This window comes from Polyodon spathula, chromosome 4, assembly GCF_017654505.1.
Source record: "Polyodon spathula isolate WHYD16114869_AA chromosome 4, ASM1765450v1, whole genome shotgun sequence".
Lineage (NCBI taxonomy): Eukaryota > Metazoa > Chordata > Actinopteri > Acipenseriformes > Polyodontidae > Polyodon > Polyodon spathula.
The window spans coordinates 27,369,163-27,388,024 of NC_054537.1; the positions used below are offsets into that span (position 1 = coordinate 27,369,163).

Here is an 18,862-nt window from a genome sequence, read left to right on the forward strand (position 1 = left end):
TTAATGTTATTGTGACTATTACAAAGCTTTTGATGAGGGCATCCTTTTATGGGGGACTCTGTCTGCATGTATTATTATTATTATATTATTATTATTATTTATATTATTATTATTATTATTATTATTATTATTATTACATATATTTAGAACTGCTGGTCCAGTTGTGATAAGACATTGATATCGACATCCTTATTATAAATCACATGTCGGCAATCACGACAGGGTGCATAGAACACACAGCAGAATTAGGGTTAATAAAACAACAAAACTCTTACTATAAGGGACATCTCAGACACAATTCAGCACCTGTTTGCCCACACAGCATGAAATAGCCTACACACAACTGGTATGTATTATGTTGTGTTAGAGGCTCCCTACACACAACATAACAACTCATAAGCTAATTAGATTCTGGGGGTATAAGAGGCTTAATTTCCAGCAGGGGTTTTATTAGTCATCAGTCTTTCTAAATGAAATCCCTGTAGATTTGACATATATGATTGTGCGTGACCCAGGCTGTTGACCCTACAGTGTGCGGTATATACCTTTAGCACACCCATGTGTTAATTACTAGTAAAAGGTTGAGCCACCACCTACAGCTATAATAGTACTTTGAACATCCTGGTGATGAAGTCTGATAGAAGTAGGAAACGTCTTATTGTATAAGCAGCCATTCATCTTCCAAGGCTTCAAACTGACAGTGCAGTACAGGCTGGGAGGGCGCCAAAAATAGACTTCACTTAATGACATCATTCTTTTTTACTCAAGACGGACTCCTTGTACTTCAAGTGAGTTACGCATTTTAATACAACAAAGAGCAGCATCTCACAAATCAGAAAACAAAAGATGTCTGGATTTGCTTAGGACACAATGACAGGTGGGTAAAGATAGAAAAATAACCGTGTGCTCTGTGCTGTTCTCAGATGATATGAAAACTATTAATTGAAAATCTTGTTAACGTTAAATCATTATATTATGCCTATCCTTTTTAGATTGATTGGATTCTTCATTTGTGCATCTTGAGGCACATTGACTGGTTGGTATGTTGTACCTCTGCCTGAAGCAGCTACTGCAGCAAGTAGCAGCCGCTAGATGCTCTGCCAAAAGAGTTGTCCTATATGTGTTGGCATTTAACTTGTACATGTGGAATTAAATAGTGCACTAGAGTCCACGAAACTAAAATGATGAACAGGCAGCTATAGATCACCTGAATCCTTTGGCTCAGTGTGAAATCAGAACAGGGACTTAGTGGCTTGAAAGACCACTGTGACGCTGAGCAGCCAGGCTATAAAAACCTTTATTTGCTCTGATTGCAAACTTGATGACCCAGAAATCTAGGAACCATCAAAATCCCATAGGGCATGGTACATATAGAGCTGATGGAACTGGAGAGTCATTAAGTCAAAATATGTGCTTGCTGGGACAGAAAAGAACCATATAAGCATCCCTCCATCTGGCTACCCATTCTTCCTATTTTCTCTCTTGACTGTTGATATTCCTGCAGTCACAGGAATCCGATCTCGTGTGTATCGCCAATGTTGATAATAAGCTGCATCAATGTACACCCTCCCCTTCACCTTTCCCTTGAAGCTACAACACCCAATGATAGGTGCTCAAAATACCCTCTGCCCACATGTAAGCACAATACATTTTATCAACTTGTTTATGTTATCATGGGACACGTTAGTTGGAAAAGTTGAAGAAAAAGGAAAAGGCATGCAGTAACTGGATATATGCACTACCCACAAACCTGTGTTGGAACTTCTGGTGTCCCAGCACTTCGTGGGTTTTTGGGTCCTGTCATTACAGAAGTGCAGGACAGTTTTGTTATGATTAGAGTAGTACTTACGTGCTATGTCTTTTCAATTACTTTTCACATAAATAGGACATTTTAATTTTACTGTCACTTACAGTAAATGAGGGATCGGGACTCCCTATTCACATTTCTCCCAGTATGTGTTTGTAGCACGGCATTATCATGTTGGGAAACCAGATGCTGTCATCTATAAATCCCTCTCGACAGATTGAAAAATATATTGTTGAAAATAGTTTCATTAAATCTATCTGCTCCGCTCAACACATTTCAATTTAACATACTGGTACTGATTTATGATTTTAACTGATTGGTGTGTGTGTGTGTATATATGTGATATTTACAAATTAAAATTGTATTATTGCACTGAATATTAAGGGTATGATTAATTTCACGATAGTACTTCTTTTGAAGTTTCACATTAACATTAAAACAAATTGTGTAATGTTTTAGAGATACTCTAACAGCTCCTTTCACAATTGATTACTATAATAATGATGGAAGTCTTTGATCTGGAGTAAATCAAAATGACCATATCCATTATAAAGCATGGCGGCACCATAAACATTGATTTAAACCCAGGCTAAGTATTCCTATTCTTTTCTAAGACTGAATCTCCCAAAAAACAAATAAAAGAATTGGCTTTAATTTTTTAGATCCTCTGTATCAGCTACATTTTCACCCTAGGCCCCTGTTGACTGGAGCACTTCACATGCTTATAAAATAAGTGCACTACTAAAAGAAGTTTATCTTGTAGGGCTTTTCTGATTGCCTTTGTGCCATTTGACTGTTACTAAGTCAATTATCACATTGTCCTTGTCCAGTAATTAGCTATATTGCCTTGTTTTTTTTTTTAATTGGATTTTTCAGAAAATGGAAGCACTGAACTGTCAGTTGTGAGATCGCCTAGCACCTCTGGTTTGTTTGGCCTGGCTCTTTGAACCGCTATTCTGTATCAGCCACATTTTGCCTGCTTGTCCTTTTTCTGAGGAGTCATCTGGGATTTAGTTTAATCTACTGTGTTCACCTGGCAACAAAGTGTCTTACAGATTTCCAACATTAGTTTAAACAAGCAGCTGCTGTATTAGATATCAGAGATGCCCATGCTTTGACATGAAAAAGTACAAATCCCAACAAAAAGGCTTTTTGTTTCATCAGGCTCTGCTGATTCAGTGAGCCACTACAATGTCTCTGACATCAGACTCACAAGACATATCCTGCACTGATCAGTAAGATATGTGGCAATCCTTTTATTTACTGGAACTAGATATTATAAAAGTACAGGGGCGCATTAAGGACAGTGGAAAAAAAAAAGACGTGTTTTGTTGAGATCACAAGACATTTGTTTTGTGATCTCGACAAAACACGTTTCTATTTTTTTTTATCTCAGGATCTCAATTTCAAATCGCTGTCAAGATCGCAAGATAAATTCTCAGGATCGAGACATAACACATTCTTTCTAATAAAATTTTCCCCAAGCCCTCAATGAGCCACTGTATAAAAGTAACAGAATGGTGAAAGCTGTAGGATGTTTATTAGGGTTGGTGAAATTGCTTATGTGGCAGAATATATAGGCATCATCCTATGGAGGTCAGAAAACTTTCACACCGGGGAACAAAAGCATATTATGGAAGTTTCATAAATAAACAAAAACAAATTGTGACTGCATTTTTGTGCCGGTAATATGCCTCCTTCCCTTTCCTCTGTCACTGAATATTAAACCTTTTTGTTTGCATGTTAGCATGGGGTGTCTGCACAAAAGATGCTACATAAAATCATTTTTGTATGTTAATGTTCATATTTTTTGGCAATCGCCCTCCCCCGCCCCAATCAGTGTTCTTATCTCCATAAACCTGACAGAAGCATGCATTTTCAAGCAGCCTGGCAACATTGCTGCTACAACGCATGCTATGGGAATGTCAGCCTCTTTGTTGTGATCTAGTTATTTTAAACTCCCCTCATTACACTACATGTCCCACTCTGACCATTTTTAATGATCGACTCAAACACAGATGTAAAAAATGGACATGAACCCTTTGGGGTATTATAAAAGGATTATGTCGGTGATTTCCAAAAAGAATACACTAGGGACCTGTTTCCAACAAACATGCTGGAGTGAGAAAGGGATGTTACCATGTAATGTACAGAAATGCAATTTTTGTCAAATAAATCACTTACTGATGAGTAGTAAAGGATAAATATAGGGTAACTCATTTTTCAGGCCTGAATGGTGATTCCCATGCAGAGTACTAAATGCTTTTGAACTTAATGTAATGTTTTTTGTATTCAATGCCACCCACTTTCTGTGCTGTCTGATATAAGTCAGAGAAGAGGAAACTGTAAATTACATCTCGTTGCGTAATTGCTTCAAAAGCATCTTGATTCTTCCCATAGTTGAGCAGCTTCAACAGGCACAATCATTTTGTGCAGGATTTAAAAGCATAGGGAGCATGGCCCAATCTCATGACCTTAATCACAAGCTTAATCACATTCACATCAAATGGAGCAGCTGTGAAAATAAAATCCATTGAATTAAATTTGAAGTCATATTTTTTTTTTTTTAAAGATTTTTAAGATACTTTTCAATATTTTACACAAGTGTCATTTTTAATATGAAACACATCATTGTGTCCAAAGGGGATATTTAAATAACTCACTCGTAAAAGCCTTGTTATCAGGGCCTGTATCAGATTCAACACTGCCCCTCTGGCTTCTCCGGTGTATGCGTGCGTCTACAGCAGTGGTTCACAACTCGGTCCTGGGGGGCCAGTCTCCCTGCAGGTTTTTATTCCAACTGCACTCTAAAGTATTTTATTGGACCTGATTAGAAGCTTAATTGTCCAATTATCCAATTTAGGGTATGGTTAGAACAAAAACCAGGAGAGACACCGGCCCTCCATAGCCACTGATCTACAGGAAAGAGCCAAACGCTCCACTAGAGAACTATTTGTTTACAGGGGGCGGCAGCCAGGGATTGGGCAGCTGCAGATCTCTAACTGGCCTGTGGGTGTATCCCAGTGGAGAATCTCATTATAAAAGGGAGTTGCTGACACACCCTTGTGGTGGTCTTGATGACGGAAACTGCCAGAAAGCAAACACTGTACTACTCACTATGCGCCACTGTGTGTGCAACTGGGGCAATAATAACTTAGTATAAGAACTAGCACAGAGGATTTAAAATCCCAATTTACTATACCAACGCTGTATTTGTCAGTGAAGATTCCTGTAGTGGGAGCAGCACTGTGCTGGCTATAGGCAGCTTTTATTTTGTAGCTGTGTTTTATTTTGCATTTATATTTTTTTGTTTACAATCCAGTTTTTGTAGATGTGCCTGTGTGCTGTACCACTGCTGATAGTTACACATGCTTGACCCCCTCAAAGGGATTTCCTATGCTGTTACCCTAGTGGTGGCTACCTGCATTAGTAAATACTGTAAATGCCACATGGGCAAGAGTGGCATTACAACGTCAGCTTTTGTTTCTCTCCCTTCTGTCAGTGGATACCCACAACCCCTTCAATTAGCATTAAAACACACCTGGCACAACATATTTATAAATCTTTCTATAACTGTATTGTGCTTGTTTATTTAAATAGTAAGTAGCTTATGTGATTTAAAAATCCCCTTATAATTATATATTGTAGACAATCATTCTGAGTGGAGTGAGTAAACATTTATCTCCAAATCTTCCTTTACCTGGCTTTCAACTTACTTTGAACTGTTATTATCCCAAATTCTGGGACTGAACAGCCTTCCTTTTGTGACAAGGTGACTTTCAACTCTGCCAGCCTCACCTACTTGACAGAGGCAGCAAGAGTAGTTGGGCCTGTTACATTGTATGGTAGATGGTAGATGAAAGGTGACCCAGGATTTATTGGTCTTCAGACAAGTTCAAAGCCAGGTAACAAGTCAATACCAGAGCAACAGAACCCAGCAAGTCAAATATAAAAAAAGCACTTTGAAACTCTTGGAGGCACCAATAGACACAGACCATTGTTCATCTGGTACAGTATACATGACTTAAGAGTTGGGCACATTCACTTTCTAAGATAAGCTAGAAAGGAAATTTTTATCTCGTCTAAGCAAGTGACCTACTTATTTTAACTTGATTCCGATTCCGAAAGGAATTATTGATCTTTTTAACATATAATTTCTATTATACTTCAAGTAAGGTCGTTTTCTTTCGTGCGAGAAGGCTGACTGAGGTTCATTTAAGTGTTCATATAAAACATTGCAACTCAATAAGATGATGACAAATTACAACTTAGATATTCTTATACAGGGCTTGCATTTTAGGATGCCGTTACTAGGATCCGCCAGTTTACATAATTGAACTAGACCCCAGCAACATGACAGCAGGTGAAACAAAGTTCTCCTTAGTTAGGCAGTTTGGGTCTGTTCAGTCCTGTGAAGTTTGATGGCTGCACCATCCCAAATTGCTGCTTTCTGGAGAAAAAACAAACAAAAAGCAATTGTTGAACAACTCATTTTGTTTATAAAAGAACACTCAAAAACAACTTGTTTTGTCATAGAAGTCATTTTTACACTTTTGCTCCTACTTTCTCACTAATCAGAACTAAATTATCCAAACATATAACATCTTTTCAGTCTTCCTGACTTTTAAGATCCTGCTTCTGAAATTCTGTCTTAATGTTTCAAAGCCCCTATGTATCAACAAACTCATTATTTTAAGAATATACAAGATGTTAGTGGTAACATTCTGGTAAAGGTGTGGCAACCAATGCTTTACATCTTATTAGCACTAACTGTATTATAACTGGTCCCCCTTTCCTACTGTTAAATGTATTCTGTTCATGTGCATATAGTTTATATTGCAATCCGGAAAATGCAGATATCTCAAAAGCCCACATTATAGATGAAAAGTTGTTGCTGCTACCTGATACCATGTGTTGTTCAAACTCATTCCAGCGGCTTTGCTGCAATCAGGCCATGTGAACTACAGTACGGCTTTGATATAAGGAGCGATTTACCTGAAGTGTTGCATTTGAATTATTTGCATATCATGAAAAGAACAAGAGTGTCTCAACACAAAGGGGGCAGTAAAAAAATGCTTAAGAGAAAAGAAAATATTAATGAACTACCATTTAAATATAAATCTACTGGTTTGTATCAACCAGTAATGCGCACTGATGTTGTAATTTATAAAAATAGCCACTAGGTGGTACATAGAGAGATTGATCTTTTATGATATTCATTAATCAGTATTTCCACAAACTGAACTTGAACACAATATATTAAAGTAGATTAGTCTTATTTTTTTACTTGCGTAACAAGATATTGCTCTCTATAAGGTCTGTTTGCCACGTTTGTCTGCACCATTAAACCAATCTGCAGTCTTCAATATGATGAATGCAGTTCATCATTTATAAGCATTGCAGGGTGCTTTACAAAAACATGACAAACTTAAAAAAGATCCCTAAACTACTTGCAAATAATAGGCCAAATAATTTTTTTAAAAAAATGACTATACTAAATATTGGAAAACTTGTGGTTTTGTGGTCCTGTCTCACGCACATAGGCAGGACCAAAACCACAGTTAGTCTTATAAAAAAGGAGCAACATTTTAAAATCAATACAATGCTTTACTGGAAGCCAATATAGTGACCTTTTCAACTAGCTGCAACCTATTCAGTGAGGCATCTAGGCAGTCAAACAAGGAACTAGAATAATAAAGCCTTGAGGTTACAAAAGTGTGAATCTTGGGACAGCATAGGCCTCAACCTAGCTATACTTCTCAGGTGCCAAAAAGAATGGGGAAAAGCTATTGCAAAATACACAAACGACATGAGCAAAGAGTCAATAAAAGACAAATACCACAGGATGTGATTAATATTTGATATATTTAAAAGAACAATTCTAGTTTACAACTGCCACACATTAGAAAGGCAGTTCATCTATGTTTCTCTCCTGTGTTTATCCTGCCTTCTTTCTTTCTTTCTTTCTTTCTTTCTTTCTTCAGTTCTTATCTCCTTCCTTCTTTCCTATGACTTCTATTTTCTACGGTTGATATTTGACACATTAATCATTCCCTCATGTTTTGTCCTGTGTGTCACACAAAACCAAACATTAAAGCACAACATTAATATTGTGTAACTACACAATACAGTGTAAATTCTTTTTTTGTTGTTGTATTTCCCCAAATACTGAATTAATTATCTTATTATCTGTTAGGGATCAAAGTCCCCATTTTTAAATCACAGATCTCAGGTTACAACCAGCCTTCTGTTGTGGTTCTGAGCAGGCACTGGCGATGTAAAAACAATCTGTTCCTGCCCAAGCTCTATGTGTACTTGAAAACCTCTAGTAACTTACAACTGTAGCCATACAAATTTGCAAAATAAAGTTGCACAGTACTCACGCTTCCTCCTCAAGGCTATTCAGATAGCTGTCAATCTGGTCCTGAGGCATCTCACCATCAAACTTGTTCAGGTAGGTAAAGAGAAATGTAAATGTTTCAAATGGAATGCGAGCTGCTCCTCCCTCTGGGTCAGCTGTAAGGATTTCACATGCACACTTCAGAGAGGTTGTGATAGTCTGTAACACAAGAAAAACATGATAGGCAAGCAAGCATGGTAGTGAGACTACCCTTAAATATTGCTGCATCCTGCATAAGCTATGTGGCAGTTGTGTGCAACTATTCAGCAGGAACTATGGGAAGAAGGATCAGAAGAATCTCACTGACTGCACAATGGGCAGGGACTATCAATGGAAATTAGCCAATCGGCTAAATTGAAAATTAAATGCATCTTGTGTTAAGTAAATGAAACATGTTATTATTGCATCTGTCCCTGACAAATAAATAGTGGGTGCCTGTGCAACTGGTTTGTCTGTCAATGCAGTGGCTACATTGATCAATGTGTACATCATCACACTGGCAGGTTTTCAGAAAACCACCACTGAAAAGAACAACTCTGATCACAAATGGGAATTGATGGACAGAGCCCTCAGATGTGTGCAAAGTATTGTGACAAGCAATGGACATGTTACGGTAGCATGACTTATAGAAACCTTCAACGCTAGACAAGACACACCTGTTTCCACTTAATTAATGGGCCCAGGAGCTAAGCATTGTGGGCTTGAACAGCAGGTCACTATTATTTGTCCAGTCAGTATAAAAAGACACTTTCTCCTATGTTTAAAACTGAATAATATTTGGTTATCATACTGCACATACTCCATAATTTGCAACCCTCCTAATAAATTAAATTCTATATAAAAACTAAAATTGTTAAAAAAAAAATAAAATACAGGCCTTTTCATCAGAGTTATAACAATATTGGCAGCCAAAGAGCTTAAGGTATTGTAACCGTACGTTAATGATCCCTTCTCTGGAAGTCTCTATATGGCCTAAATGAAACCAAGGCTTAAGTAGGAACATTGATTTTATATAATGTAATGTAGGTAGTGTGTGGCAGACCCTGTCCATTGATATTGATGTTTGCTTGAATAAAAAGAACGCTTACATTAAATACACTTTAAATTGCCAGCAACTAAGACATGTTTTTTATTTTTTAATCAATGCCAGAAAAGGGTCTGCAATAATATTTTACAATGTTTTTGCCGTGCATCCAACTGCATATCAAGGGATGGTGGCTTGTACAAGACCTCTCTTACCTTTGCCTGCTTCCTACCTGTCAGCTCTTTTGGGTACACCGAAACTCTTAACAGCTGATACAAACTGGATAAGACTAAACAATCTCCTAGGTGACTGAGAACTGCAGAAGATAATACTGTCACCCTAAATAAATGCAAACACGGACCCTTCTCTAACGCCAGCCCTATTAATAGAGTGAAAGTGACATTACTGTGTTTAGATCTACTGTTTTGACCTTTCATCCTTTCCTTTTTTCCTAATCTTTACTTCTCATTAAAAGATAACCATGGCCTAAAGAACAAATTGCAGTTGAGTGTGCTTGCATGCTGTTGCTGGAGTCACATCTCCATCTAGTGTCTGAGGCTAGCAGGGATGGGTTTTTTTGCACCGTAAAAATCTGAAGAAAAAAAGATTTCTTCTGCATTACAATTTTTTCCTAATAACATCATCTTTCTGAAACAGCATTTTATCATACTCCCAAGAAAATAACATTTGGTATTTGTTCTGACTAATCCAATACAGATATTATTTTCTTAAACTGCGCTTATGTATATGTATGTCTAATCAAAACAGAACATTTGATGTGTCACTTAATGTAACACTTTGCTGTATATTTTTGTATATTTTATGAAGCTAAAGTGCAATCTTTTTTCACACAAAAATGAACATACAACTATATGCAAGTGAACTTGCTCTTACATTCACTTTCATTGGGATGCCAAATCCTGTTATCTTGCGATAACACACCAAATGTTACAATGGGTAAATTGACGAGGCATATGACTGACTAGGTTAAGCAGAATGGACGTAACTGACTTTTTCAACTGAAATCCAAAATAACACGATTTGAGCTGTTCAGAAAACTGCAGTCTCCTATTACTCACAATGAACCCTGTGGGTATTGCTTAATTACACATACAGAAGTAATAAACTCATGTTGAGTTGAGTCTTCAACCTTAAAATCATTTCTGTATATTACAGTATGAAAGCACTGTCTGGAGTGTAGAAAAAATACAAGCAGTGACAACACACCTATGGGATTTTGCTAGCAACACTGGCATAAACCTAATGAATAGATCTGCGTTGAATAACAAAAGGAAGCATTTTTAAACTAAGTTTGTAGTTATGCTGAAGCAATATCGGAAATGTATTATTTACACTGGACTGGAATCAAAGATGGCAACATTATTCTCTTTTAATTTCATAAACTCCCTGTACATACCCCATTCAGTGCACTGCAGCCCAAAGCAAAGAATTCAATCCACACAATACTGGTGCCAAAGTTTCCTAGCTCTATAATGCTGTTAAGCTGTTCCTTTGGTAGGCAGAGTTCTTTCCATCGCTGTTCCAATTCTGCCTTCTCCACAGTCCCTTTGGGAGAAAGCTAGAACAAACAGAGGGCAGTGCAACAAGTTGGATCTTTCCCATTATTGACTTGATTCCCAATAATAACATGCATATCAGTGACATTCCTCCCTTGCCATTCTTGTACATTCAAAATTCGAGCAATCGAGAACATGACAAGGTTGATCACTATGTTCTGAATAACCACATGAAGATGTAAGTTTGACATGCAAACAGAGAAATGGGGTGCCTCCATATACCCCAAGACTTTGATCTGCTAATTTTTTTTTGTTTTTTATGAACAATGTCTTTAGTTAGCTAGTTTCATTACAATTGCACAAATAGTTTTCTAGATTTTTTTTTTTGCAAAACTCTAAAATGACATACAGCAAGACAGTCTTCACTCTATCCCCCAGTAGGGCTATGCCATCCCAGAAAGATATAAGAAACAGGGGTTCTACCTGTTTATGCAAAATCTTCAAAAGGCCAGGTGTAAGCCCAGTGTCTGTCTTCTGTGTTGCTACTGGCATTTCAAGCCTCTCCTTAACAGGAAGGGTTTCTCCAGAAGCCAGACTTGAGAAATACCTGTAAATGATCACAGTACATTGAAAATATCTCATTTATTTTTTATTTTTCAAACATAACATTAATGGTAATATTGATTCCATATAGTATAAAACCTAAAAATAAGAGGTTAGAATGATTAGTCTACTATACAGACTAGTTTAACAACTTGACACAACTACTTTGCTTGCAAGCCTTAGAAAGATGGTTTCACTTACGCAGCTGACCACTGAAGTACATCATGAGGCTGGGTTCTGATAGCAGCTTTAGTAAACTGTTTCAGAATGTCGGGCAGTTCTGTAGGTATGTTGATCTGTTGGGCACAGAACATAGTATCTGGAAGGGGCATGACTCCTGAAAGGGAATTCTGGACAAAACGATTAACATCTTTATAAATCTAATGAAAGAATGAAAAACACCAACAAACAAAAAATAGGTACCAGGCCACATGGTAACACTATCACTCACGGTAAAACTGCTCCAAGTCCTTTGCTGAAAAGTTATGACTACAATTAAACAACTGTTCTAGAAGTAAAAAATAAAATAAAAACATAATATATTTTGAGTTTAATATATTGTAACTTTACAAGAGCTGCAGCTCAAACACATTTATAAAAGCAAAACCTTAAATTACAAACATCACGCTGTATGCCAACAATCTTCAAAAACGAACTGATCAAATAAATGGAATCAAAGGTGCTATGACTTTGCACATAATACAGCAGCAACTAAAGTAAGCAATAATGTATTATGAAAAAACGTTGTTACTTCAAGTCGTGCTTTACTACGCAGCGTCTGTAAACAAATCAAGAGCTAAATGTATTTATTATATCTATGCAATGATTACCTGATTTGACGTGCTGTATTAGACTCAAGATTTTAAGACGAACGTCAAAAAATAATGTTTAAGTTTGTATACGCGTCTCTGCTGTTCCTCTTTTCGCCAGTGACAAAATTGTACACCTGGATCAAACTGCAGACAGTCTCCTAGCAACGGTGGTGTTATAGAACCCATCTCCAAGCAACTGCTCAAGCTTCTATGATCACGTGACTTATTTCACGCTTTGCTCAAGCCACAGAGATCATAATAGCATAGATCGGAAAATACTTGGCCTAAAGGAATTAGCTGAAACGTTTCTTCTTAACTTTCTTCGTTTGTTTTACCTTAGGATCTGCTATTGAGTGTTTGAAGCTATGGATGTGTGTTTTTGTTATAGTACTGGTAACAGGTAAACGGACATACCAAAAATACCATTAAGCTAAAAGTGCATCTTTTATGTTTTTCGCATAAATTTAAGTATGTTTAACGAGGCCAAGAACATAGTAGCCTGCCTTCCAAAAATGAGATACTTACCTCCGACCAAAAGGTGGCAACAGCGATGCTTTGAAGAAAAAACAAAAACAAAAACAAAACACGAAAGACATCAATCGGTGCCCTTTGGCGCTATATTCAAACCGTTTTGTAAGCTATCATTAAACAACAAGAAAAATAACTATCCTCTCCATAGTCGAAGAGGTCGTGTTATTCAACAAACGTTAAGAAACATCTTTGAGTTGTATTGAATTATCTATTCTATCATTTCTAAAGCTCAACACTAACAAATCTGAACTTCTTGTAGGACAGAAAAATCAGCTCAAGAATCTCAATATTGCTGCCTTGAACCTCGGTCTGAACTGTCTGCTGCTGCCTTATGCTCACTGTACGAAGCCTTGGTGTACTTATGGATAGTAACCTCTCAATTTGATGCCCAATTCTCCTCTAGTCAAAGCCTCTACCACATCAGTCCCTAACTTTCCCTCCCAGATGCAGAAATACATGTACTGATGACCTCCTTTCGACTCAATTACTGCAACTCTCTCTATGGTGGTCTTCTGTCACGCGCCACAAACCGATTGCAGCTGGTTCAAAATGCCGCTGGTAGGATTCTTACTAATGTAAAAAAAACAAAAACATGATCACATTACCCCGTCTTGCTCAGCTGCACTGGCTACCTGTAAAGTTCAGGATTACTTTCAATGTTCTCCCGCTTGCCTTTCATCAAACAGGTCCTGACTAGCTCTCCAACAAGATGGCCCGCTATGTCCCTGCACGGTAGCTGACTGAGGTCCTCTGACTGGCGTGCTTGTTATACCCAAGCAAAAGTGCACCACATGAGCGCGCTTTTTTAGCTTCATGGCCCCGGCTCTGCAACTCTCTCCCAGCTTTAGTCTCTCGCTTCAAATTAACTGACAAATGTTATTAGCTGTTATTCACGCCATCTTATTCGTATAATTCTGTATGACACACGCATCCTTGTATTTAATGTATTAAGGCTGTATTTAATGTATTTGCATTTTTTTTACTGTTTGTATTTAATTTACTGTATTTCACTGTATTTAATGTATTATGCATTGCCCCTCACTATTTTGAAATGCTTTACGGTGGTTCAGTATGAAAGGCGCTATATAAAATAAAATTGATTGATTGATTGATGTACCCTTTTTGACAGTCGATCGTGATGAAAATATACTTTTAACAAAATTCCTAATAAACTTGTACAGATCAAGAACGGTTTAGGTGACGGTCTGTATACAAACATTTTCATAATGTACAAATGTGAACTGGTTGTTTTGTTGGCGCATATAAAAACATTCTTACCAAAAATACGAAATCAAAATAGCAATGACCGCTATACTATGTTTATAACAGAAAAAAAGTGATACGCTTTTGTTGTATCTTTACGATAAAATGTTAGATTTATCTGTTTTTTTTTTTTTTTTTTTTTTTTTTTTTTTTGGAAGGTTTAAAAAACTGTCTGTATGGAGCTTGAGGTGGATTATGCCAAATATAGTAACTTGGTTTAATGAAAGTTAAAATTAAAGGAAAACTACGAGTTACCGCCGTTCTGGAAATAATTCATTTATAAACAGCATGGTTAATTTATTTTTAAGATGGTTAATTTATTAACTGTATATTTAATTTATAAACAGCACGGTTAATTTATCAACAGTATGGTTCATTTATTTTTTAAGATGGTTAATTTATCAACATTACGGTTGGGACATCCTTGGGGTCCTCCTTACTGTGATACTTACAGACCACTTATTGTTTGCAATATGGAAATGAGCACTTACTTCCCTTTCCGTATCCAGTGAAACACCTTGTTTGTTCAATTGTGATTTCGGTATTTTTAAAGCTCAGCAAAAAAAAAAAAAAAAAAAAAATAGAAATTATAGGAAACATGCTTTTTACTTGACAAGATGGTGAGTTATTATGACAAAAATATTATAAAGAAAAAGAGAAAACGTTTTTTTCTTTCAAGTCTCTCTCTAGGTGTCCTCAGTGAACATTAGTGAGATGGGATTTCCATGTTTAACACATACTGCCAGGTGAAACAGTGAGCAGGGTTTGATGCTGGATGCTGGGTAGTATCTGTGCAGGATTGGCTGTGCCAGCCCCATGGCAGCCACTCTGGAGACCTTGCAGCAGGTCCATCGTTACCACCTGTACTATTTGAGAGTCTGCCAGTTCATTCTGGAGAGGACATCTGGCTGAAACTACCTCAGATTTTTTTTTTAAATGTTGTGCAGCGCCGTGGAGGGTTCTGCTATGAGAGCAACAACTTTTTGGCTGGCTCCTATCCCAGCTGGGTTTTGAAGTTAAGCTTTTGTCTGCCCAGGTGCAGAACGCACACACAGGGGTATTGACCGCCCCAAGCCCATCTCTGTGACGTTGGCTTTAGAGGTGGATTCCAGTCTCTACTAGCGCTGTAAACAGATTTAGCACATAGCCACGAAAATTGAGTCTTTGCAGGCAGGGTGAAACCTTAGTTCTTGAAGGGACAGTGGCCACAAGGTGGAGGTAAAGAGCAGGAGTAAGGGAATGAGGGATGATGACAGATAAGACACAACTGTTGGAAGGACCTTTACAAATTTACACTGGATGCATGTTGTCTGAAAGATTTCAAGGAAATGCGCATCTATTACCTGACCTCACCCTGTTCAATCTTTTACTGCAAGTTCTTGTGCTCCTTTCACCTGCCCAGCAGAAGGACTACCTACATAGGGCACAGGCTGATGACCACCCATCTCCTGGGTGAAGGGACTCAGACCATTGCAGAGCTATTGAACACAGAACTCTGTTATTCGAAAGGAAAAGTCTGGAATATAGCTTTTGTTCCCCCTAGTTCCCAAAGATCTCGACATAGTCCCACCATCTATCATATATTACATATATAGTACCTGCTCAACAAGGTGGTTTGAGCTGACCGAAGTCTACCAGCCCTGAACATGTTTGTGGTTTATATGTAATGTTTGATGTCATAGAAATTTCTATGGAAAAACAATCATTTTTAGTAATTAAATACATTTGTTTAAAAATATGATAAATCCTGGATACAAAACTGTATTTCTAAGTGGTGACATACACAGCATTATATTATAGTGGTAAGATTTTATAAATGTCTTTGTTTTAGAGGTGTTCCCATTTACTATGTTGTGTTTATGCTGGCCATTCACTGTTTGTTGTCCAAATTGTTTTTGTAAGTTTAAAATGAAAGGTATTACATTACTACAAGATATGTAACAATAAGGATCCCCAGTAGCTTACTACTTACTAAAATCAATGTCACTTGAGAGTCAACAAAGTCAATCCTTGTCTCTATCACCTTCTTCACAAAGACCAGGCCCAGAGGACACCGCTGGAAATGGAGTGAAGAGTATGTCTGAACTACTTTTTGAAGCCGGATCGACCTGGGTGTCACAAGCTTCTTTGGATTGAATTGTCGGCCCAAATGTTGTTTAGAGCAAATATTTCTTCATCCCTGCTGCAATCTGGTTCATGTTGTGTCTCAATCAACAGAAATATGGCTAAAGAGAACAAACAGAAATTTTCTGTCACACAAGCGTGACTGTTACTGTGTTTGTTTGCTTACGAATGCCCAAAATGCGTTTTGGATCGGTCGACCCGGTCAAAGCATATCTAAATCGACCCACATCCTGGGGTGGGTCGCTGTCGATTGGAGTACATGGTTTCACACTATGCTGGATTGTGACCCAGGCAGGAGCACCAGTGTGAAAAGGGTCTTTAGTAAGTTTAGTTAACTTAGAACGGGTTGTATTTTTTTGTAATCAGGTCACAAGGTAGTAACCTCTATAAGCCAGTTAAACGTACTGAGCAGCATTGTCAGGACACTGAATACACTATAATGCAAAGGGTTTAAAAAGAAAATAAATAAATACAAAGAGTCAGCTAGCCCATATTTCTTTGCTAAAAAAAAAAAAAAAAAGTTTGTTTCCCCCCTCCCACCCCAGAAAACAAAACAGAACACGTGTCTTAATTGCTATTTAATAAAATTTAAAATAAAAAGTATTTTACATTTGCATCTGACTTACCCAGCAGTGCATTTTTTTTTATTATTTATAAATCCGACTACTTTTCACACACCAACTGGGAAGGAAAACTACAATTCCAAGACAACAGTTCTGGAGTACAGCATTTATATCTGCATATTTGACATGATTATTTGTAAGTGTTTATAAGGGCATGCTTATGAAAACTGACAGCTATGCCAAAGCATATTAATTGTATATATACACAATTCAGGTATTCAAGCTACCAAGATAAATTGACAAATTCTTGTGCATCCTGAACAGAGTTTTACTCGCTTAAAATAGCCATGCACCTTAAACATACATACTAAAAAAAACAACCAATTTTGGTTAAAATGGCGACACCTTTAAAGCTAAAAGCAAAATGCAGCCTTGCTTTTGTAGTTTTGTAGGTCACTTGCATACTCAAGCATGAGAAACGTCCACGTTTCTGCAGATTTCCGCTTTTTCTTTATTTTAAAAATCGGCCATGCTTCGGTTTAACACTTATACAAGGCGTATGGTGTACCCATTTGTTGATTGGAAGCTGAAAAATTATTCAGCCTATCACAATGCTGCTTTCTCTTTGCTCCTGCAATTTCATGATTTGACAATCCCGAGGCTGTTTGTAGAGCACGACTAAGAGGTCAATATAAAGGAGATTGACAAAGGTGTTAAGAACCGAAAGTGGCTAAACACAGAAACAGATGGGGTTTTTGTTGGAAAGTATGTTCGGAAGCTGGACGAGGCAAGCAAGACGTACTGGCGATCGAGAAAAACAAGCTATAGATGATCACTTCAAAACACAGAAACATAAAAACAAGAGGCCGAAAATTACCAATTACCAACTCCCAGGTAAGTTATACCTGTATTTAATTTTATCTGCTCAGTTAATATCAAGTTATACCACTAACATTTTTTATATCTTTACAGTGATGTTAGAAATTAGTTATAAATGAAACTGGTTAACCTTGATACTTCTGTGAAGTTGTGCTATTAACTGAGACACCTTAGCATAGTTAACAGTTGCATTGCAAAAATCAACTAAGACTTTCATGGAAGTACAGAAATGCAACAGAAACTGTTAGACAAGTTCTTGTATAAACAAACGGTTACAGTAGATATTTAACAATTACTTAATGCCATTATGCTCCACTTCTATTATTAACCACCCGGTGTCTCAGAAGGCAACGTTTTAACTTTAAAAACAAAACAAAAAAATTATAGTGTGACGGGGAAACCACTCTCTCACTCCCGCCCTCCACTATTTTCCACTTTTGGAAGTTGCCCACTCTTACGCCTGCATAATGTGTACTCTATTTAAAGGACTAAAAGCTAACACATAGTAAATCTCTTCCTAAACACAAAAGAACACTTTGATTTTTTTTATAGTTACATGAAATTCTTAAGTCAACAGGTTCAAAACCATGCGACTCATAAGAGGCACAGTGACTGCTTGTTGCTTTTAAAAGTTTCCTTCCAATCACTGCATCTCCGAGTTACAGGAATACATAACTCTTTCCCCTCATTCCAGCAACCAGAAATCATGCATGGAAAAAAAAAGGAAGTTGCCAGGAATTTCAGACAGTCATAGCAAGAAGTTCTTAAAGAGATATTCTATTTATTTATTTGCTTTTTTTTTGTGGACATTTAAAAACAAGGAATAAACCTAGCTTTGTTCTTCACAAGAACTTGGAAGAGTAGAATTACCAGAAATGAGCAGGGTTTTACTTCCCTCTGTTTTAAGACTATAATTAAGTAATGGAAATTCAAAGTTTATTCACGTTATATTGTCTGTACTGTGACACACATTTACCTGTAACAAATGCTTTCATCTATAAACTGTGTTGTATGTCTACAACAATATTAATAAGCTTAAGATTCAGAGTTTTGATAACCATCATGATTTTTCCCCTGCATTTATGTAGAAATGTATTTCACAACAGTGGTTACTGATGATGTATAACACATAATCTTGATTAAGTACTTGGTTGACTTAGCAAACAGTAGACAATTTATTTTAAGCAAACTGCTCTGTACCACACATTTTGTTCAGATAGTTGGGAGTTTACAGCAAGTATATGTATATTATTAAAAGGTCACATGAGGTATCAGATTATCCAGTTTCAGTTTATCAAACCACAGCTGTATTTGAATGCAGTCTATGTTTCTGTCTACT

The 18,862-nt window shown here is 37.1% G+C and overlaps 1 protein-coding gene and 1 pseudogene across 6 annotated transcripts; one reads left to right on the forward strand and one right to left on the reverse strand.

The window, feature by feature from the left end:
- Positions 1–4,397: 4,397 nt before the first annotated feature.
- On the reverse strand, positions 4,398–14,040 carry ropn1l (rhophilin associated tail protein 1-like). 6 transcript variants are annotated; one of them, XM_041247541.1, is made up of 7 exons: positions 13,327–13,638; positions 12,689–12,716; positions 11,553–11,647; positions 11,232–11,355; positions 10,649–10,810; positions 8,191–8,366; positions 4,398–6,257 (listed from the first exon to the last, which is right to left on the reverse strand). In XM_041247541.1, the coding sequence occupies exons 1-7, from the start codon at positions 13,371–13,373 to the stop codon at positions 6,188–6,190; spliced, it is 702 nt and encodes a 233-aa protein (XP_041103475.1). In that variant the 5' UTR covers positions 13,374–13,638; the 3' UTR covers positions 4,398–6,187. The 6 variants fall into 6 exon arrangements, with proteins under 6 accessions (XP_041103475.1, XP_041103472.1, XP_041103477.1 ...); XM_041247538.1 differs by having other exon boundaries at positions 11,553–11,701; XM_041247543.1 differs by having other exon boundaries at positions 4,399–6,257; positions 11,553–11,701; positions 13,300–13,636.
- Positions 14,041–14,725: 685 nt separating this feature from the next.
- On the forward strand, positions 14,726–15,601 carry LOC121313912 (annotated as a pseudogene).
- The last annotated feature ends 3,261 nt before the right edge of the window (positions 15,602–18,862 follow it).